At 49.9% G+C, this 21,142-nt stretch overlaps 1 protein-coding gene across 1 annotated transcript; it reads left to right on the top strand.

Annotated features, from left to right (window-relative positions):
* Nucleotides 5,522–19,780, top strand: IL10RA (interleukin 10 receptor subunit alpha). The gene is made up of 7 exons (XM_013969557.2): nt 5,522–5,694; nt 8,120–8,234; nt 8,834–9,024; nt 10,143–10,312; nt 11,187–11,334; nt 13,389–13,510; nt 16,281–19,780. Exons 1-7 carry the CDS (start codon nt 5,628–5,630, stop codon nt 17,208–17,210), a joined length of 1,743 nt encoding a protein of 580 aa, XP_013825011.2. The 5' UTR covers nt 5,522–5,627; the 3' UTR covers nt 17,211–19,780.

Here is a 21,142-nt window from a genome sequence, read left to right as displayed (position 1 = left end):
ATCTCTAGTCTTTCCCATTCCATTGTTTTCCTCTATTTCTTTGCATTGATCACTGAGGAAGGCTTTCTTATCTCTCCTTGCTATTCTTTGGAACTCTGCATTCAGACGGGTATATCTTTCCTTTCCTCCTTTGCCTTTTGCTTCTCTTCTTTTCACAGCAATTTTTAAGGCCTCCTCAGACAACCATTTCACCTTTTTGCATTTGTTTTTCTTGGGGATGGTTTTGATCACCCCCTCCTGTACAGTGTTACGAACCTCCGTCCATAGTTCTTCAGGCACTCTGTCTGTCAGATCTAATCCCTTGAATCTATTTGTCACTTCCACTGTATAATCATAAGGGATTTGATTTAGGTTGTACCTGAATGGTCTAGTGGTTTTCCCTACTTTCTTCAATTTAAGTCTGAATTTGGCAATAAGGAGTTCATGATCTGAGCCACAGTCAGCTCCCAGTCTTGTTTCTGCTGACTGTATAGAGCTTCTCCATCTTCGGCTGCAAAGGATATAATCAATCTGATTTTGGTGTTGGCCATCTGGTGATGTCCATGTGTCGAGTCTTCTCTTGTGTTGTTGGAAGAGTCTTCCTTGTTGTGTTTGCTATGACCAGTGCATCTCTTGGCAAAACTGCATTAGCCTTTGCCCTGCTTCATTCTGTACTCCAAGGCCAAATTTGCCTGTTACTCCAGGTATCTCTTGACTTCCTACTTTTGCATTCCAGTCCCCTATAATGAAAAGGACACATTTTGGGGTGTTAGTTCTAGAAGGTCTTGTAGGTCTTCCTAGAACCATTCAATTTCAGCTTCTTCAGCATTACTGCTCAGGGCATAGACTTGGATTACTGTGATATTGAATAGTTTGCCTTGGAAAGGAACAGAGACCATTCTGTTGTTTTTGAGATTGCACCCATGTACTGCATTTTGGACTCTTTTGTTGACTATGAGGGCTACTCCATTTCTTCTAAGGAATTCTTGCCCACAGTAGTAGATATAATGGTCATCTGAGTTAAATTCACCCATTCCAGTCCATTTTAGTTCACTGATTCCTAAAATGTTGATGGTCATTCTTGCTATCTCCTGTTTGCCCACTTCCAATTTACCTTGATTCATGGACCTAACATTCCAGGTTCCTATGCAATATTGACTCTTAGAGGGCACAACAAAACCTTGTGCACACAAGGACCCCACAAAATCCTGATCCAGACTTTCCTGTGAGTGTCCTGGAGTCAGGCCAATCTACAGGGAGGGAACACAGCCCCACCCATCAGCAGAAAATTGGATTAAAGACTTACTGAGCATGGCCTTGCTTGCCAGAGCAAGACTCAGTTTCCCCCACACCCAGTCCCTCCCATCAGGAAGCTTCCACAAGCCTCTTATCCTCATCCGTCAGAGGGCAGACAGAATGAAACCACAATCGCAGAAAACTAACCAAACTGATCACATGGATTGCAGCCTTGTCTAACTCAAGGAAACTATGAGCCATGCCATGTAGGGCCACCCAAGATGGATGGGTCATGATAGAGCGTTCTGACAAAACGCGGTCCACCAGAGAAGGGAATGGCAAGCCCCTTCAGTATTCTTGCCTTGAGAACACCATGAACGCTATGCTGATGTGTTACAATGAGTATACAATGAAGCACAAGGTCCAGTGGAAGTCAGCTTGTCCACCATCCTGAACTCTTTGGGGTCTAGTCTGTTTATGTCGTGTCCTTGGGCTATGTCATTCTTCCAAAGGTTGTGCCCTATCCCCTTCCCTCCTGTTTCACTACCCTGCAGTGGTGCCCATGAAGAAGCACCAACTGGAAGATCAACATGAAGTAGAGTAAAAATGAGACAACAGAACCATCCAGAGACCAAAACTTGTCCTAAAATTTTCCCTGTGTGACTACGGGGGCAAGGTCTCTACCCAGCTCTGCCCACATGTTCTCTGGGGCGCCTCACATTCCCTCTCCCCACCACACCTGGCCCTGAGCTCTTCTTCCTCCCCCACACTCACCCTCTCTTCTTTCTCTCTCTCAACTCACTAGACACTTGTCTTTTCCAAGAACTCTTCCAAAATTAGGAAGGGCATTATTTACACAGTGGTAAAAGCATAACCGCTGGAGTCAAACAGACCTGGGCTATAATCTTAGCTCTGCCACTCGCTGGCTTAGTGATGCAGACAGGAATGCATCCTTCTCCATCTATAAAACATTAATAATTATATCATAGTGCAATGTATTTTACTGTTAAAATCTAATAAAGGATGCACTCACCCCCCCCAAAAAAAATTATATCAACCTGGCAGGGTAGTAACAAGGATCAAATGAGACAATATTTGAGCCTCAATCAGGGTAGTTAATGTTAGCTGCTGTAACAAAAATTCCAAAATCTTGTGGCTAGATACAGTAAGAGGTCACTACTCACTCAAGTCACAGGCTGATGTAGGTTGGGTGTCTTTCCTGTATAGCTCCTCTCCAAGAGGTGAGGTGATTCAAGGACCCCAGTTCCTTCCATTCTCTTGAAGTCCTCCAATCAGCCCCCTCCACTGGCTGACAGAATAGCAAAGACAGAGTTAAGAGGCCAGGCCAGGAAATAGCTCCCATCAATTCAACTCTACATTGGTTAAACCCCAGTTACATGTTCCACCTAATTGCAAGGCAAGCTAGGAGATTGAGTTGTCATGTGTATCCAGGAAGAGGAAATGGGATTGCTAACCATCTAGCCAGTCTCTGATACAATATATTAAGTATTTAGCAGAAGGACTGATACACAGTAAGACCTCAGTACATAAAAGATACTATTATAATTACTCTCTATTGGTACTGATATGAATACCAAAATCACTGAAACTTAGCTGGACTTTTCACAACATTGAGATTGAAAACTGAATACAAACCAGAATAAACACTGAATTTCCTAAAGGAAAACTATATTGCAATCATACAGCTGACACAATTCCTGTTCTAGGTGCTTTCTTTGAGGCACCAGGATACACTGGAATAGTCTACATTTAACTGCTGACTCTGCCCCAAGCAAAACATTAAACTATGTCAGTCATGGTGGTTTCCTCTTTTTTAATTAGGGATGCTAATTTATCCACTTTACAGGATGCTTTTTTAAAATGCCACATTCCCTCTTATCTAAGCAAATACTTCCCTCTGTCTGATCACTCCCTGTCTCTTCTTCACCCAGCCACCTCCTACTGATTCCTCAGGTCTCAGTGTAGATGTCACCTCCTCCAGGAAGCCTTCCTTATCCTCAGCCACAGTCGTAGTAGAGTGTCTGTTTCCTGTGTCCCCATGTGAGCCTGTACTTCCCTTCCCAGAACACTTACCACAGCATATTAAAAATCTGTTTACTTTCTGTCTCTAGCTGAGTGTTCATTTCTTGGGGGAAGGGACCTTGTTTTCATCACCATTTTATCCTCAGCCTCAACAATGTGCAGGCATATAATATCCCCAGGCACATAATGATTTGCAGTAAATTTGTCATAAGAATGTATTAAGAAAAAAGAATGAATTAAGAATCCTGATCCTTCTTAAAATGGTGAGAGGAGTATAGACTTGTAAACTCTTGCAACTCAACACAAAACTAAAAGTAAAGACAAGCTTAGGAAGACACTGTGTAGCATATGCCTCCTTATAAAGATCAACGGGAACTAAGAAGTCATTTCAGACAGTAGCCACACCCTTGGGTCATGCCTTGGTACTTGTGAGCAACCGGCCATCTTTCAATCTCTCAATTGAGCAGCGGAGGGTGCAAAAAATATCCTCATGCATTAAAAACCCTGGGACCCTGTTCCTCTGTGCTGATGTGAAAGTGTGACAAGAGCTGTCCACTTAAGGTGACCTTGACTGACCATATGTCTTGCTGGGCTTGCATATAGCACTCTCCACTATCTATGTGGCTGGTGCATCCCTGACCTTCAATGACCACTATCAAAAAATGATGTCTTTCTAGTCCCAAGGTAGACTCTCAGATGCAGGACTGGACTTCCACGCCCCACACCTCTATCACACACACACACACAGTCTGAACCACAGAGGTGAAGCAGTTTGTCCCCCATACTCTGATATCTTCTATGCACCTAGAGCAAAGTCTCAGATGCGCCAATTGACAGAGATATGACTGACGATGTTTACCCAGTTCTCCCAGAGCACTCTTGTTCAGTCACCAAGTCGTGCCTGACTCTGTGACCCAATGGACTGCAGCATGCTAGGCTTCCCTGTCTTTCACTGTCTCCCGGAGTTTGCTCAAATTCATGCCCATTACGTCAGTTATGCTATCAAACCAGGTTCTTGTCCTCTGCTGCCCCCTTCTCCTCCCACCTTCAATCTCTCCCAGCATCAGAGTCTTTTCCAATGAATCAGCTCTTCATATCAGGTGGCCAAAGTATTGGAGCTTCAGCTTCAGCATCAGTCCTTCCAATGAATATTCAGGGTTGATTTCCTTTAGGATTGACTGGTTTGATCTCCTTGCTGTCCAAGGGACTCTCAGGAGTCTTCTCCAGCACCAAAGTTTGAAAGCATCAATTCTTCCACGTTTGGCCTTCGTTATGATCCAAGTCTCACATCTGCACATGACTACTGGAAAAACTATAGCTTTGAGTATACAGACCTTTGTTAGCAAAATGATGTACCTGCTTTTTAATGGCTTAGATGGTTAAGTGTCTGTCTACAATGTGGGAGAGCAGGGTTCAATCCCTGGGTCGGGACGATCCCCTGGAGAAGGAAATGGCAATCCACTCCAGTACTATTGCCTAGAAAATCCCATGGACAGAGGAGCCTGGTAGGCTACAGTCCATGGGGTAGCAAAGAGTCGGACACGACTGAACGACTTCACTTTCACTTAGGTGTGTCATAGCTTTCCTTCCAAGCAGTGTCTTTTAATTTCATGGCTGCAGTCACCATCTGCAGTGATTTTGGAGTGTGTGTGGTGGTGGTTGGGGGCAACATGAGATTTCAGGCAGGTGAGGGAAACCAAAAAAGTCTGGAAGACATCATGAGCACCCCTTCGAAAACATTAAGCAGGTAGGAATCTGCCTATTTTACTGTAAGTTTAGCTCAGAGCCCTACACCAAGGTACCTGGCAATGCCAGGGCTCACACACGTACCTGTCCTCTCACACATTCCCTGAGCACAATCTCCTTCCCCAACGCGTACCTCCGTACAATTTGCTCTGACACCCTCACCCCACCTTCCGCGCCCACGAGGCAAGGCTGCCCCTCGCGTTGCCTCTGTGGGCCATCTCCCCCCTTCCCAGAACCTGAGCCCGAAAACACACGCCAACACACACACCCCTCCAGGCTACCAGACTGCTTTCACTCTATTGCACTGGAGGCCCCGGGAGGCAAGGAAGGTGAGTTAACCAAACCCGGTCCCCGGCCGGGAGAGCAAGACCCCGCCCCGGCGCTCCCCAGCTTCCTGTCTACGAGCTTGGGCAGTCCGCGCACCGGGCGGCGGGCTCGACTCCCTGACGTAGCGGCGTGTGGGCGGGACGCCTCGAGGCCCCGCCCTTCTGACGTCAGCCTCGCCAGGCGTGAGCGGACTCGCCAGCCTGAGGTTTCAGTCGCAGCCGAGTAGAGCCGCTGCGGGAGGCGAGCTTCCCGGCTCCGGCTTTGTCCCCGGCACGGGAGAATGCGGCGCGCCCAGGATGCTGCCGCGCCAGATAGTGAAGCTGGCGGCGCTCCTCAGCCTGCTCCTCGGCTCCCGCGCGCACGGTAAGGATCTGGGTCTAGCCTCGCCCTCTCCGCGCCCATCCCGCTCCCTCTCCCACCCGTTGTCAACTGTGCATTAAAGTTCTGCCTCCCGCGGAGAACCCCGTCTGACTGACCGGCCCTCTATGGGGAGAGGCACCCATTATCTCCCCTCTCCCCGAATCTCCCGCGTTCTGGCAAGCCTGAGTCTCAGGCTCACACGTTGTAGACGTCTAAACAGGCTGAGATTGACTGGGGTAGTGGGGAAGTGTGGATAAAGAAGTTAAATGACCACCCCCCTTCAACTCACTGCCCACCCACGTCCCGGTGAGTCATAAATTCAGCCCTGACTCTTTTGTTGTTCTAGTTCAAATTATGGGACTGGTGGTCCTTCTGGGAAATTACTTTTATCTCAGTCTGACTCTACTTTCCCTTAGCTCTCGATTAACCTGTTTCTTCCCCCGTGCCATGTCACCCCTCAACTCTTTTCCTCCACCATCACCTGTCACCCCCATCATATCATCCGTTCTCCTCCTTTAGCCCCCAAAGCATTCCCGCTGCCGCCTGCCTTTTCTTTCCTACTGTTACCCTTTAGCTCTCCCAACCCAGCTAGATGTCCTGGAAAGTTTCTGCAATTGAAAAGCTAAATCCTGAAGGGAGAGAATGAAAGGGCGGGGAGTCCCAAGAACAGAGGCAGAGAGAGCAGGGAGAGAGCCAGAATATGCAGTAAAACATGAGGTCACCATTCACATGATCGAGAGCTGAGCTGGGGATGTGCAACCCAAACACCGCAGAGACCCACTGTACTTTTCACTTTCCATGTACTCTTCTGAAATTGAGAAACCGACTTGAGGATCGAAAACAGTATAAGAAAGAAAGCAAAAAAGCATTATTAGAGAGATGATTAGAAGTTAGAGAACCAGGGCAGCCTGGGAGTCGCTGTCAGATGCAGACACATTAAGGGATTGGGGAGAGATGAAGAACTGGGTGTTGGCATTGGCCTTGACATGCTTCATTGCACTTAATGGGCAAATCTTCATTGCAAGACTCTTAAAGTAGGTCTATTTATCGCATTCTTACAAATGAGAAGATTTCTGCTAGGTTAAATGATTTGCCCAAGTCACACTAGCAAGTGCTAGTTTGCGGCTCTTGAAGTTAATTTTCCTTGATGAATGGTGTGTGGAGGAGGGAGGGGAAGACAGGAGGTGGATAGAGGCTTTGGTATTTAGTATCTTCCCTGATGGCTCAGGTGGTAAAGAATCTGCCTGCAATGCAGGAGATGAGGGTTCTATCCGTGGGTCGGGAAGATCCCCTAGAGGAGGAAATGGCAACCCACTCCAGTATTCTTGCCTGGAGAATTCCATGGACAGAGGAACCTGGCAAGCTACAGTCCATGGGGTTGGTCTCAAAGAGTCCAACACGGCTGGGCAACTAACACACACACATCTCACCTTGGAGCCAAGGGTGCCAGCTCTTTGTGGAAATGTCCTCAGCCTAGTCTAGGACCAGGACTATTTGTTGTATTCAGGCTGAGCCTGGATATCTGGCTGCAGTAAAGCTGTCCTGGAAGCTGGGGAATGGGGCAACCACTCAACTTGGGCTTCTGTGAAGAGAAACAGGTAGATGCCAATGAGACGGATATCTGTGTACCAAAGAACTCCAGAGAGGGGGGCCTTGGGTTAAGGCCAGAACTGGGGCCAGAGTGGGAACCAGATGTGGGGTGGGAAGCAGACCTTGGGATAGGGCTGGAGCAGGCACAGGGATTGGGCACAGCCAGGGACCAGCTCATCTGAGAGCTCACTATGGGCACAGATTAAATCTCTGCCCCTCCCTTCTTGCCTGGAATGCATTACACCCAGCTTGTCTCTTCTCACTTCTGCTTCTGATCCCAGATAGCACAGGATGGTGATTTAAGGACACATTAGTTCTGGGATAAGATCCATCTGTATTCAAGGGCCCATTCTACCCCTTACTATCCCCACTGACCTTGGGCAAGTCACTTAAAATCTCTGAACCTTCATTGCTTCTCTAGTAAACTTGGGGTAATAGATGCCTACCTTGTATGACTGCCGTGGTAATTAAATGAGACACAGCATATGTAAAGCACTTAGCTGAGTGCTCAATAAATAGGCTTCCCTGGGGGCTCAGCGGTCAACAGTCCACCTGCAATGCAGGAGACTTAAGAGACATGGGTTCAATCCCTGGGTCGGGAAGATCCCCTGGAGGAGGACATGGCAACCCACTCCAGTATTCTTGCCTGGAGAATCCCATGGACAGAGGAGCCTGGCAGGACAGAGCCCATAGAGTCCCAAAGAGTCAGACACGACTGAAGCAACTTAACAGGCAGGCAGAATGCTTGCAGCCATCTGCGGTAGCATCTCTTCCCCAGGGTGGGTTGGGGGGGAGGCTCTGCTACCTCTGGTACTGACACTCTCCTCTCTTTGGACAGAACTGCCTAGACCTCCATCTGTGTGGTTTGAAGCAGAGTTTTTCCACCACGTCCTCTACTGGACACCCATCCCAAATCCGTCTGAAAGTACCTATTATGAAGTGGAGCTCCTGAAGTAAGCAAAAAGGAAGGTGGAGAATGGAGGGAGATGAGTGAGGAAGTGGGAGACGGCATCCCCTTCTACCCCCTGGCATAGGAAGATACCTGCCTTGTTACTGAAATGACACCAGGAGAGACCCTGGCACATATCCATCAGTTGACAAGTACTGATCGAGTCTCATGTGCACTGAGCAGTATGCTGGGAGCTTGGGATGAGAAATCCAAGCCTTTACCCTCAAGATTTTTCCATCCTATTGGAAAAACAGGAAAAGCATCCATAAGACAGTTGGAGAACAAGGAAGCCCTAAGGACTGCAGATGAAATTGGGAGGAGGAAGAAAGTGGGCTGTGTTGCAGAGAGTAGTAGCAAGTCTTCCTGTAGGAGTTGGCATTTGAGCTACTCATATTCCAATCTGAGAGTCTTTTGGACCACAGAGAACTGGCTCAGAGCCCCAGAACCAAGGGAGATCCCCTTGCAACTGGATGCCCATACTAGAGGGAATACCCTGAGGGCTGTATTGTCATGTGAGCTCTCCCCTGGCCCCTTGCTTCCCTCCTAAAGGAGGCAGGTTGAAGCACAAGTTCCTCTCCCCATGCCTACTCTGCTCTCTCGCAGGTATGGAGTAGAGCCCACCTCCTGGAAGCGCATCCTGAACTGTAGCCAGGTGCTGGTGATGTCCTGTGATGTCACTCTGGAGACCCTGGACCTGTATCGCAGCAACGGTTACCGAGCCAGAGTCCGGGCAGTGGACGGAAGCCAGCATTCCAACTGGACCTTTCCTGAAACCCGCTTCTCCATGGATGAAGGTGCTTCTCCTCCCCTGGGCCTAGAGCGTGGCTTTCAGGCTCCTTTCCAGCCAGAAGCTCTTGTCTAGACCTTTGCTCTCTGTTCCCATAGCTTGCCACATCCACCTGGCTTTCTAGTCAGAGATTTATTTGCTCAAAGAAACCTGAGTCAGGACTTTGGAGAAAGTTTAGATGAAAATAGCCAAGTTGTTCAAGATTTAAAAGGGAACTGGAGTTGTTTATCCTACAGAAGAGAAGTCTTGGGGTGAGCTGGAACAGCTGAATCATGAGGGCCAGATCGGTATACTTGTAGGGTTCTGAGAGAGGAAGTGAATCCATAAGCACTCAGCATCAGGCCACAAGCAATAGGCAGAATTTGAATCTGGTCCTGCTGCCTTTAGGAAAGAATTCCCTGAGATCAGGGCGTGGGGCTTTGAAACAGTGAAAGTGAAAGTGAAGTGAAGTTGCTCATTCACGTCCAACTCTTTGCGACCCCATGGACACCAGGCTCCTCCGTCCATGGGATTTTCTAGGCAGCAGTACTGGAGTGGGTTGCCATTTCCTTCTCCAGGGAATCTTCCCGACCCAGGGATTGAACTCAGGTCTCCTGTATTGTAGACAGACGCTTTACTGTCTGAGCCACCAGCGAAGTCCATTTGAAGCAGTGAAGTGCTGCTGAAATCAAGTTGGGAGTTTCTCTCTGCAGAGAGTATTGAAAAGGATGATAAACCCCAAATGTGATAGGATTCTTTCATTCTGCAGATTGGGACTGACTGTGCTCTTATGTGTATGGCAAGCCTGCCCTGCGGAAGTCAGAATGATGCTCTTGGAGGTCATTGTCTCCCAAATGCCTGTTCACAGGCCGGTACTTCACTAGCTACAGAAATATGACTGAGGAGTGTGTTTAAAATAGATGTTACCTGGGCCCCGCTTCCAAAATTCAGATTCACTGTGTCTTGAGTGGGTCCAGACATCTGTTTTTAGCCCTCTACCCCAGAAATTCCTTATGTGCTGCCAGGTTGGAAGACCTGTAATACAGGTTTTAGAGTGGGAAGAACTTGACCTTGGAGGCCAGGGATGGATGGGGTGCCCAGGCCCTCCCCAACCCAGCAGCCTCATGGTTCTGTCTCCCCACCCAGTGACTCTGACGGTCGCCAGTGTGAAGCTCGAGATGCACAACGGTAACATCGTTGGGGCCATCCAGCTCCCCAGGCCCAAGGTGGCCCCTGAAGGCGACACGTATGAAAACATCTTTCACAACTTCCGGGAGTACCAGATTGAGGTTCGCAAGGTACCAGGACTCTATGAGGTATGGGGTTCTCCACGGTCAGACTTGCCTGTCTCCTGGGGCCGGAAGTGCCTTTTGTCCTCCCCTTGGGAACTTTACCTGCAAAGTCAGGGAGGTTGTGAGGTGGATGGGGGGCGGGGAGGGAGGGTTGAGATGGCCTCAGTCCTCAAGTATGTGCTTCTGCCAGGTGGCAGGGAAGGCAGTGCCTGCTAGGTGTCTGTGGAACATTGTATAACTACAGGGGACATTGTATAGCTATGGTTTCCAATCCTCTTGTAGGCAGAGATTTTATTTTCTTTTATAGCTGGGGAAATGAGGCTCCAGGAGGCCCTGTAAGCACGCTCCCATAAGTGAGGGACCTAGAACCACAAAATCCATCTTCTTTCCTATCCACCATGGGCTTCCCAGGTGGTGCCCAGTCATAAAGAACCCTCCTGCCAGTGCAGGAGATGTAAGAGACACGGGTTTAATCCCTGAGTTGGGATGATCCCCTGGAGGAGGGCATGGCACACCACTCCAGTATTCTTGCCTGGAGAATCCCATGGACAGAGGAGTCTGGTGGGCTGTAGTCCATGGGGTCACAAAGAGTCGGACATGACTAAATCAACTTGGCATGCATGCGTGTATCCCTTTCCACCACAGTTGACTCCAGCCCCTTCTGGGAAGGTCCTCAGTATCTATAAAACACTTCCTTTTCTATTTCAGTACTAAATAAATCATGGTAATCACAGAGATCTTGGGCTGCATTGATGAAGCAGGGTTTGTCAACCTTAGAAAAAGAACACTGAAGGAGGTTGACTTTCAGTGCTTTAGAGTATCTCTAACAGCCCCTTCGGCTCTCATGTGCCATGGAACAAGGATATCGTGTTTATTGCTCTGATTGTTTTCATTTCAGTCCCATGGCAAGGTCAAAAACGAAAGCTTCAAACTCCCAATCCCGAGAGGGGTGGGAGAGTTCTGCGTCAGGGTGAAACCGTCTGTCGGCTCCCGAGTGAACAAAGAGGTCTGGTCCAAGGAGGAGTGCGTCTTGCTCACCTCACAGTGTGAGTTGCTTGGGGCTGCTGTCCGGGCAGGAGGGAGGCAGGGGGGACGGAGGCAGGGCTGCCGCTGAGGGGCACTGTGATGGCCCCCCACCTGCCAGCACAGCCCTCCATCCTCACCCAGCCCCTGTGAAAGCGCTCCTGTTGTCCCGATTTTAGAGATATGGGGACTGAGGCTCAGGACCTACAAGCTACTTCCAGGCTGTGGTCACGGTGCCGGGCCTACCAGCTGTGCGGGTGTTTCCTCCAGAGCCCAGCTAAGCTCCCAGGAGCCCTTCCCAGCCCCGCTTAGTCAGCTGCAATGGTTCCTATTTGTCACATTCCTCAGCTGAATGGAGCTGGGGACCCCAAGGGGGTCTTAGAACTTTCCCTCCTCCCCCTCAGAGGAAGCAGAACTAAGCTGGCTCTTCTCCGCAGCTGCAAAAGTCAGCAGACACTGTGCCAGGCTCCCAACCAAGTGCTGGCGGGGTGGAGGGGGGGTGACGGGGGGTGGCGGGCAAGGGCGTATGGGATGTGAAGTCCGTGGTTCTGCCCACAAGGATCTTACGGTCTGCCTGGGAAGACAGGGCATGGCAAGAGGAGGCTGCATCTAGCTACCTGGGATAGTATAAGTTGAACGCCTAGCAGGTGATGTCAACAGTCAGTGGGCTGGGAGAGTGCCCGGTCCAGTCGGGGCAGCGTCCAGCAGTGACCAGAGGGACTCCTTGCTTTTCTACAGCACATTTCAATTTATGGCAGACACTTAGAAGCTGGTTTTATTTAAGCCTCACTCTCACTGAAGCAGAACAAGGCACCATCTCTGTGCCACACACACTTTTTCAACATCTGCTCACTGATACAGAAATAGTTTTGTGTACAGGTCTGGGTTCAAATCTCAGCCTCACCACTTATGAAATATATCACCTTGGGCAACTTAATCTCTCTGGGCCTCAGGGTACTAGTCTATAAAAATAAGGACAGTAATAGTATTTACCTCTTAAGGTAAGAGTAAGAATCAGATAACATAAGCATTGTAGTCCCCCCATTCCCAGGGCATAAGTTCCAAGACCCCCAGTGGCGGACCTGAAATCATGGATATATACTGTTTTTTCCTGTACATATATGCATATGATAGAGTTTAATTTATCAATTAAATTGAAGATAAGTTAAAAGAACATCCAAATTGCCAGCGCCATTACTCTTGCACTTTGGGGCCATGATTGAGTAAAATAAGGGTTACTTAGACAAAAGCACTGAGTACCACAACTGCCCATCTGATAACTGAGGCAGCCCCTAAGTGACACGGGCAGGATCTTCTGGACAAAGGGAAGATTCATGTCCCAGGTGGGACAGAGTGATAAAGTGGGACAGCATGAGATTTCAAGTTACTCAGAATGGCACATGATTTAACTTACCAATTATTTATTTCTGGAAATCTTCCATGTAATGTTTTTGGACCACAGGTAACTGAAACCACAGATTGGGATGGGGGGTGCTGTTTTAAAGGGCTTGGTAGATGATAAATGCTGTGTAGCTCACAGCCACCTGTGAGGTAGGCACTATTATCGTGCCATTTTGTAGATGGTAAAACTAAGGCTCAGAGAGACTGAGTAATTTGTCCACAGCCTCACAGCTAGTAAGTGATAGATCTGGGATTGGAACCCAGGTCTGGCTGCTCCCAGAGCCTCCCTTCTTACCTGTTGTACCATCCTGTGCCACAGCTGTGTGTGCCATCATGTGAGTTCTGTGCAAAGACTGGCGGCAGAGCCCATGTGTTTAGTGAGGGGTCCTTCAGGGTGGAGGTTGGAAAGCCAGGCAGGGATTCCCAAGAATCCAGGGACCACTCCCAGTGCAGGGGGCCTGGGTTCAATCCCTGGCCAGGAAACTAGGTTCTGCATGCCATAATTAAAAACAAAAGCAAGAATGGGGTTGTGGCCTCCAGAGTTGTGGCCTAGAGGTAGCCTGAGGGGTTGGAGGGGCGGTTACTCGGCCAGTCACTGAGAGGCCCCTGAGAGGGGCCATGGGGACCGCCCCTCCACATCCCATGGCCTACAAACCCATCTCTCTGGACCCCACAGATTTCACAGTGACCAACATCAGCCTCTTTTCCACCTTCATCCTGCTGTTCTATGGAGCCCTGACCTTCTGTCTGATCTTCCAGCTGTATGTGCGGCGCCGGGGGAAGCTGCCTGCTGTCCTGGTGAGTCTTGCACAGAGGCCACCGCCCCATCCTTCCTTCCCAGCTCTACCAGGACTCCTAGAGGCAGGGCACACCCTCCCGGGCAGTCCATACCCTCAGCCCTGGTGTTATCAGAGGCACCTTCATCAAGCACCATGGGGTCGGAGGGAGAATTTGAACACCAAGCCCATGTTGCCTTGTTGTGGCCCAGAAAAAACACAGTAATCCCAACCCGCCTCACTCCATTTTGTTACTATTTACTAATGACTGGCCGCAGACCAGCCCCTGGGCATTAGTACCTCGGAGACAGGCAGGTATAAGCCTGACTTTACAACTGAGGGAACTGAGGCAGAAAGAGATCGTTACATGCAGAGAGCCCCACAGCCAGCAAGAGTCAAAGCCAGAGCCCAGCCTTGCCATCCCTAGAGGCTGTGCTCAGTGCTCTGGAAGAGGAAGACAAGGGGCTGTGGTCAGGGTGGAGAGAGCAGCGTGGAGAGGATGCTGAGAGGAGGGCTTCCTGGAGGAAGCAGTATCTCCAGCCCTTCCTGGGAGGGGCGGGGCCAGGGGCAGGTCTCCTCTGACTACACAGTGCTGACAGATGCTGATTTGTAGTCAGTCAGCCTCTGAAATTCAACTTGTCCCATTGAGCAGCATCTCCAGACCTCAGCCCATCTCAGGCCTGGGATTCAGACTGGACCAAAGATGGTCCCCACAACTGACATTATTGGGATGGTCAAGGACTCAGCGATAAGGAGACAGGAGCCCAGGAAAGCTCACAAATGGAAGGGGACCTTCCGCAGGGTTCCCAGGATCTCTAGGGGAAATAAGGCAAGTAGCAAAGGCCCTCTGCAATGATCTTGAGTAAGAATTCTGAGATGGGCATGGAGCGGGGAGAAGGGGGGTGAAGCTGCCTGGTGAGTGCACCATGGGGCCTGCCCTCAGGGATGGGTAAATATAAAGCAGAGCAGTGGGAGAGGACCACTGGATAGAAGTATGTTAGTTGAGCTTGAGGAAAGACATCTAGTAAGAGAGAGGGGGCAGTGGAGCTACAGTTACCAAGCACCTACAGCATGCAAAGTGTTGTACGGAAAGCAATTGAGTACGTGGGCCCAAGAGGCTTGATTAGGTCTGGAGGGACAGCCAATGAATCAACTAGTAACTTTAATGCAAACCAGCGAAATGGACATAGACGTAGATGCAAAAATGCCAAAGGAGATGACAGGCAATCTGTAGTTTTTTGTTCCTTCTGAACATTTGGATCAGAGAATTAAATCAACTATTAACTTTAATACATCTTGGCCTAGATGACACAGCTGATAGAAGGCAAAGCTGGAATTTGAACCTGGAAAGTCTGGCTCCAGAATATACATCCTTAGTCACCAAGCTATATGATAGTAATAGGGATCCAACCAATAAGAGTTGCATTAGAGTCGTCACATACAAAGGGATCTATATGTGCAACAGTGAGTCAATAGGTCAATCTATAAACCTTAGGAGTGCCTACTATGTGCCAGCTCAGTTTAAGCAGCTCTAGGAAGAGAGTGGTCAATAAGAACAGACAACTCCTACCCTCAGGAGCTTGTGAACATTTTGTTGGGTATAGGGAGTGAGCGTATCTGTGTATATGCATGTGGGAGCACAGAAAACAAAAATTAACTCCAGAAACTAAGTGCTAGGAATAAATAAACAAGGTTGATAGGAAGCGGGGCGATTGGGAAAGCCTCTCTGAGGAGATGACCTCTGAGCCAAGACCTGAATGATAAGAAGGATACAGTCATACAGAATGTTTGGGGAGGAGTATTCCAAGCAGGAGTAGCCTGTCCAAAGGCCCTGAGGTAGCACTGTCTGGAGCAGAAGGAACTCCAGTGCAACTTGGGCAAAAGAGCTAGGGGGAGAAGGGTTCAGCGACTTCCCGGGACTACTAGCAATTAATGGGGGCTGAGCGGCTTCGCTTTCAGTTTTCACTTTCATGCATTGGAGAGGAAAATGGCAACCCACTCTAGTGTTCCTACCTGGAGAATCCCAGGGACAGGGGAGCCTGGTGGGCTGCCGTCTGTGGGGTTGCACAGAGTCGGACACGACTCAAGAGACTTAGCAGCAGCAGCAGCAGGGCCTCCTCAGCTGCTAGTTCTGTGCTTGTTCACTGACCCACACTGAAGCCAGGCTGTGTTTATGAGAGTCACACTCAGGGAGTGGAGAAATGATCTTGGTATCTCACCTCCAGCATTTTAAAAGATGAAATAAATAGCATGGAATAGGGCGGGACAGAATACAATAGAAAACGATGCACAGGCAGTAACAATAAGTATTATTTTGTGAAACTGACTTCAGTTGTATATGAATAATATATTTGTGCACTATTTATATCTTATGTAACATTATTATATAACATGTTTCTTACTCAGGGTCCTACTGGAGGGAAAAAAAGTCTGAAACACATTTCTAGATCTCAATGTGTCCAGCCAGCTCTCGGGTTTGAAAAGCACTGCTGATGGAGCTGCCTGAGAATGTTCACCTTTCCTTGCAGCCTCCCATTCTGTCTGTCATTCTGTCTGAGCTCTGAGAACACGGGCTTCTTAGACAGCTGGCCTGAGTCAAACTGAGAACTGCATGAGGAGGAAAACTCTATTCTGAAACAAAGCCAAGAGGACAAGCAACCTGTCCTGCAGGCTCTGCCACACCCCGTCTGTTGGAGCAGTGTCTCCTGAACCCCTCGCCTCTCCCGGCTGCACTGGGGTGGGTTCCTGCCGGTGACCCTCCCGCCCCTCAAACTCTGTGCTCTCTTCCCCAGGTCTTCAAGAAGCCCAGTCCCTTCAACCTCATCAGCCAGTTTTCCCACCCAGAGACCCAAGATGCCATCCATAACCTGGACGAGGAGGCCTTCCCCAAGGTGACTCCGGAGCTGAGGAACTCAGACATGCACGGCAGTACCGACAGTGGCTTCGGCAGTGCCAAGCCATCGCTGCAGACCGATGAGCCCCAGTTCCTCCTCCCTGCCTCCGACCCCCAGGCCGGGGAGACTCTGGAAAAGGGGATGCCCCAGGAGTTGGAGAACAGCTGTGGTAGTGGGGGTAGCAGCAACAGTGCAGACAGCGGGATCTGCTTGCCAGATCCCCGCCTGTGTCCCAGCGCGGAGCCCAGCTGGGAGCCGCAGGTGGGGAGCGACAGCCGGGAGCGGGAGGACAGTGGCATTGGCCTGGCCCAGAACTCTAGGGGACAGCCTGAGGATGCTCAGGGTGGCTCAGCTTCAGGCCATGTGAGTCCCCTGGGACCTGAGGAGCCTGCGGAAGAAGACTCAGTGGCAGGGGCCTTCCAGGGCTACCTGAAGCAGACCCAGGGCCCAGAGGAGAAGGCAGCCCAGGCAGGCGGCCTGGAAGAAGAGTCTTCCTCAACAGAGGACCTTGACCCCCAATGCAGGATGTGCCTGGATACTGAGGCAGGCTGGCCTCTACCAGCCCTGGCCAAGGGTTATGTGCAACAGGACCCCCCAGAAATGATTCTTGCTCCTTTGCAGACCCCTGAAGGACAGTGGGACCAACCAACTGAGGACTGGCCATTCCTGGGCTTGACCAGCTGTGGCGACCTCGGCACATCTGACTGGAGCTTTGCCCATGACTTTGCCCCTCTGGATTGTGTGCCAGCCCCGGGCGGTCTCCTGGGCAGTTTTGACTCAGATCTGGTTACCCTGCCACTGATCACCAGCCTGCAGTCAAATGAGTGAGGCAGGCTGAGGGCTTGCTTTTGATTTCAGCTGCACGCTGCCTGGACCCAGAGGATCCAGGGGCCAGAAGTGAAGCACAATGCCAGTCTGGGCACTTTGCTGCAGGCCCAGCAGGCCCAGTAGGTGTCCAGGGCAGAAGGAAGCTAGACTAACACAGGATACATAGGTGGCATTGGCCTGCTCTGCAGACAGGGCCCTGCAGACTCTGGCAGAGCTGAGAAGAGCAGGGCAGAGACCTCCCCTCTCCTCGGGACACGTCCTGTGCTTTAAAGGACTCTTTGCTCAGGGGGATCATGAGGCCACGAGGCTAAAGTCAGCTCAGTGAGCCAGGCCTCCCCATTTAGGCCGTCCATGTGTCAGGAGAGCCTCCAGCTGGATGGAGGGCTGGGAGGATAGAAGCGTCAGGGCTGCCAATGCAGGGGCCACTTCCAGGGGAGGAAGGAGGAAACAGGAGCCAAAGGGAGCTGAGATCCAAAAGGGGGCTTCTGACTCAGAACCCTGGGGATGTTGTGCCCATCTGCAGACAGTGCCCTCTTTTGAACAAATAGAGCAGCAGCCCCCTGGGGCACTTGGAGTGGCCAGGTCACACACTGCCCTCATCCTGCTGCTCCCACCACCTTGCTGACAGAACCAGAGAAACCATGGGTGTTTGTCCTGGTCCAAACACAGCCCTTCAGTGGCTCTCTGGGCTTGGACACCACCTTATCTGCCCAGGAGGGTCAGGGTTAGGACCCACACTTGTGTTGCTGCTGATGTCCAGCTACAGGACAGGGCACTGGGCTGGGACCTCTGTATTCTCAGTGATTCAGATGTGGTGAGCTTGGACCAGCAGCCACTTCTCAGAAGTGGACGTCACTCAGCTGTGTCTGACTCTGTGCGACCCCATGGAGACTGTAACCTGCCAGGCTCCTCTGTCCATGGGATTCTCCAAGCAAGAACATGGGACAGGGTAGTCATTCCCTTCTCCAGGGGATCTTCCTGACCCAGGGATCGAACCTGTGTCTCCTGCATGACAGGCAGATTCTTTACCATCTGAGTCATTTATCAAAGGGCCGTGGTTATTCCATTTGTGAAATAAAGACTCAGTCTCATGCTGGGATGTTGGCCAACCTGGCTTCTGGGGTGACACCTCCAACCCCACGTGATGCTGGGCTGGGAGGAAGCCGTGTCCGCACAGAGCTGAGGGCCCGTCCATGCAGCAGGAGTGGCTGGGACTGTGCTGAGACAATGACCAGACCCTGGGCCTAGGGAGGGGGCAGTGTGGGCTCTGCTTCCCCACAGTCAGTTTGGGATCTGTCTGCACCTGTGAGCAGGGAAGCTGTATGCTCCCCAGGTCATCCTTGGCCCTGCCTTCTCCGTGGCACTCTTGGAGTAAACGTCAGGCCCAATGAGTCCAGCCAGAGCTCCTCCACTTCGCCAGAAAGCTCAGAGATGCCAGTCCAATAATAATTCCCTCTAGAAACAGGTCTGAGGGAGGGTTTCTCAGTATTTCCTTGGAAGGTTTATTTATTTATTTATTGAAAAGGCAGCATGGTACAGGGAAAGAGTTCTGGGCATTTCGAGGGCCTAGGAGTTCTCATTCTGACTTCACTGTTCCTAGCCATGTGGCCTTGGGAGAGTCACCTTTCCTCATCTATGAGACCAGGAAATGTTGCCTGACTTGCTTTGTTTATAAGGTTCGACTGAGAACATGAATGCGAATGTGACTTGAAACACAAGGCTCTGTTAATGAGTTGATGTACGTTTTTTCTTCCAATAAATTATTGGGATCACAGGAATCTCGGGAAACCAGTCAGATGTCTGATGACACAGTGGCTGGTAGAGGCATGGTTATTGATGATCAAGGATGATAATGAATAGGATGTGTGACATCAGTCAGATTTCCATGACACAGTGGCTGGTAGAAGTGTCAAGTTATTGATGATCAAGGGTGAAAAGGAATAAGATGTGTGATGTCGCTTTAAGGCACCCAGACTGAGGACTCACGCTCAAATCAGGTCTAGTTCCTCCTGTTACCATTTGTTGCCTGTGACCTTGGGCAAATTCCTTACTAAGTCCCAGTTTCCTCATCTATAAAATGGGAATAATAATTCCTCGTGGGGATGTTGGGAGGTTTAAACGAGATCATACATAAAAGGTTTAACACGCACCAGGTGTGTGGTATTCCAGGCATAGGTAGCTGTCATTGACTTTTTTCTTTTTTTAAATTTTTAATTGGAGGATAATCGCTTTACAGTGTTGTGTTGGTTTCTGCTGTATGTCGTTGACTTTTAAAGCTGTAAAGGGAAATGAACAGTTTTTCTTGGAAACTGGTGAAAGAGATCTTTAAAAATGTATATTAAATTTATGACAAAATTGTTGAAACAGAATGTAAACAAAGATAATGAAGGAATTCCCTGGCAGTCCAGTGGTTAGGACCCTGAGCTTTCAGTGACAAGGGCCCGAGTTCGATCCCTGGTCAGGGAACCAAGATCCCATAAGTCACAGGGTGCCACCAAAAAAGAAAAAAGAATGATAATGTAAAAATTATGTAATATAATGAGAGATAATGAAAATGGATGTAAATGAAAGAGTATGCAGAGGTTCTTTGTTGTTGTAATTGTCCAGTCACTAAGTCGTGTCCAACTCTTTGCGACCCGATGAGCTGCAGCACGCCAGGCTTCCCTGTCCTTCACTGTCTCCCAGAGCTTGCTCAAACTCATCCACTGAGGTGGTGATGCCATCCGACCATCTCATCCTGCCATCCCCTTCTCCTCCTGCCCTCAATCTTTCCCAGCATCAGGGTCTTTTCCAGTGAGTCAGCTCTTTAGGAAGACTGAAAAGGAAACCATGGGACAGAGATGGATGCGAATTCTGACAACTTGAAAGGAGACCCCAATGGCCCCTCCCTTCCAAGAAGACAGCAAACCAGGTGTCCTGGAACCCACCAACTGCTCCCCCCAACCTGGAAGTGTGTCCCAGAGGTACTTCTCATAAGTGCGGAAGCCATCTGCATTCAATTCTAAAAGCAGCCTCCTCCTTCCACGAAAAGCCACATGTGGGTTTGAGGCTCTCCCCAAGCTCAGCCCAGTGGGTAGAGCAGACCCAGGGCTCGAGGCCTGAGTCTGGGTACGCTTTGCTCTCTGTCACATCCTGGATCCTCCGGGAGGTGGCCAGGGACACCGCGTCTCTGTTCCCCTGTGTTGTCTCCAACCGCACCTCTGCCCTCTTAATCTGAGAAACTAACCAGTTCTGGGGAAGCGCTGATCCTATCAGCTTCACAGAACTTGACTTATCTCACACTGGGACCCGCTCAGACAGACTTCTGCCCCGAAGGTCTTCTTGTCAGATTGGTAAGAAGTGTGAGATTGGTCACTTTCTCCTGGAACTGAGTGTTGGAAATGGAAAGGTCCCTGGGGCAGGTTGGATGAGGGCTGGCCAAGATGTTGAATATGAAGATTCAAGAGAGAGGGGGTCCGAAGCTGCGGAATGGGTGGGAGTTTGGGCCGGGTCTCCTCCCTTTTTCAGCTCAGACTGCCCAGCACCAGGGCCATGGGAGAAACTGAGAGAGTTCCTGCAAACAGCGGATGCCGCCAGACTTCTCAGGAATTTGAAATAAAGTCCCCAAGAGACATCCCCATCTGTTCCTACACTGAGAAACCTCCTGTGAGGGCTTTTCCAAGCTGAGGAATGGGTGACTCTGCGTTTCTATGAGCTAATGGAACTTCCTCTTAGTAAGGAGAGGGGAAATGGGTCAACTCCACTGAAGAGGAAATTCTATTGAACTGTGCTTTCCTGAGTTTGTAAATAGCTATGGTCAACGGGTCTCCCTCGTCTTCCCCTATCTCCCATTTCTCTCCACCCCATTCCCAATGCACACAAGGTCACAGAGCACACGTGACTCCTGAGATAGTCCCACCCATTTCACCGAATGGAGCCCATGGGGCAACACA

The sequence above is a fragment of the Capra hircus genome, chromosome 15 (assembly GCF_001704415.2).
Source record: "Capra hircus breed San Clemente chromosome 15, ASM170441v1, whole genome shotgun sequence".
Lineage (NCBI taxonomy): Eukaryota > Metazoa > Chordata > Mammalia > Artiodactyla > Bovidae > Capra > Capra hircus.
This window is presented reverse-complemented; position numbering and strand designations above follow the sequence as displayed.

Coding starts and splice junctions, on each gene's coding strand:
- IL10RA (XM_013969557.2), top strand. CDS start 5,628: ATGCTGCCGCGCCAGATAGTGAAGCTGGCGGCGCTCCTCAGCCTGCTC. Junction 9,025..10,142: donor CCGCTTCTCCATGGATGAAG/GTGCTTCTCCTC, acceptor CTCCCCACCCAG/TGACTCTGACGGTCGCCAGT. Junction 13,511..16,280: donor GGAAGCTGCCTGCTGTCCTG/GTGAGTCTTGCA, acceptor TCTCTTCCCCAG/GTCTTCAAGAAGCCCAGTCC.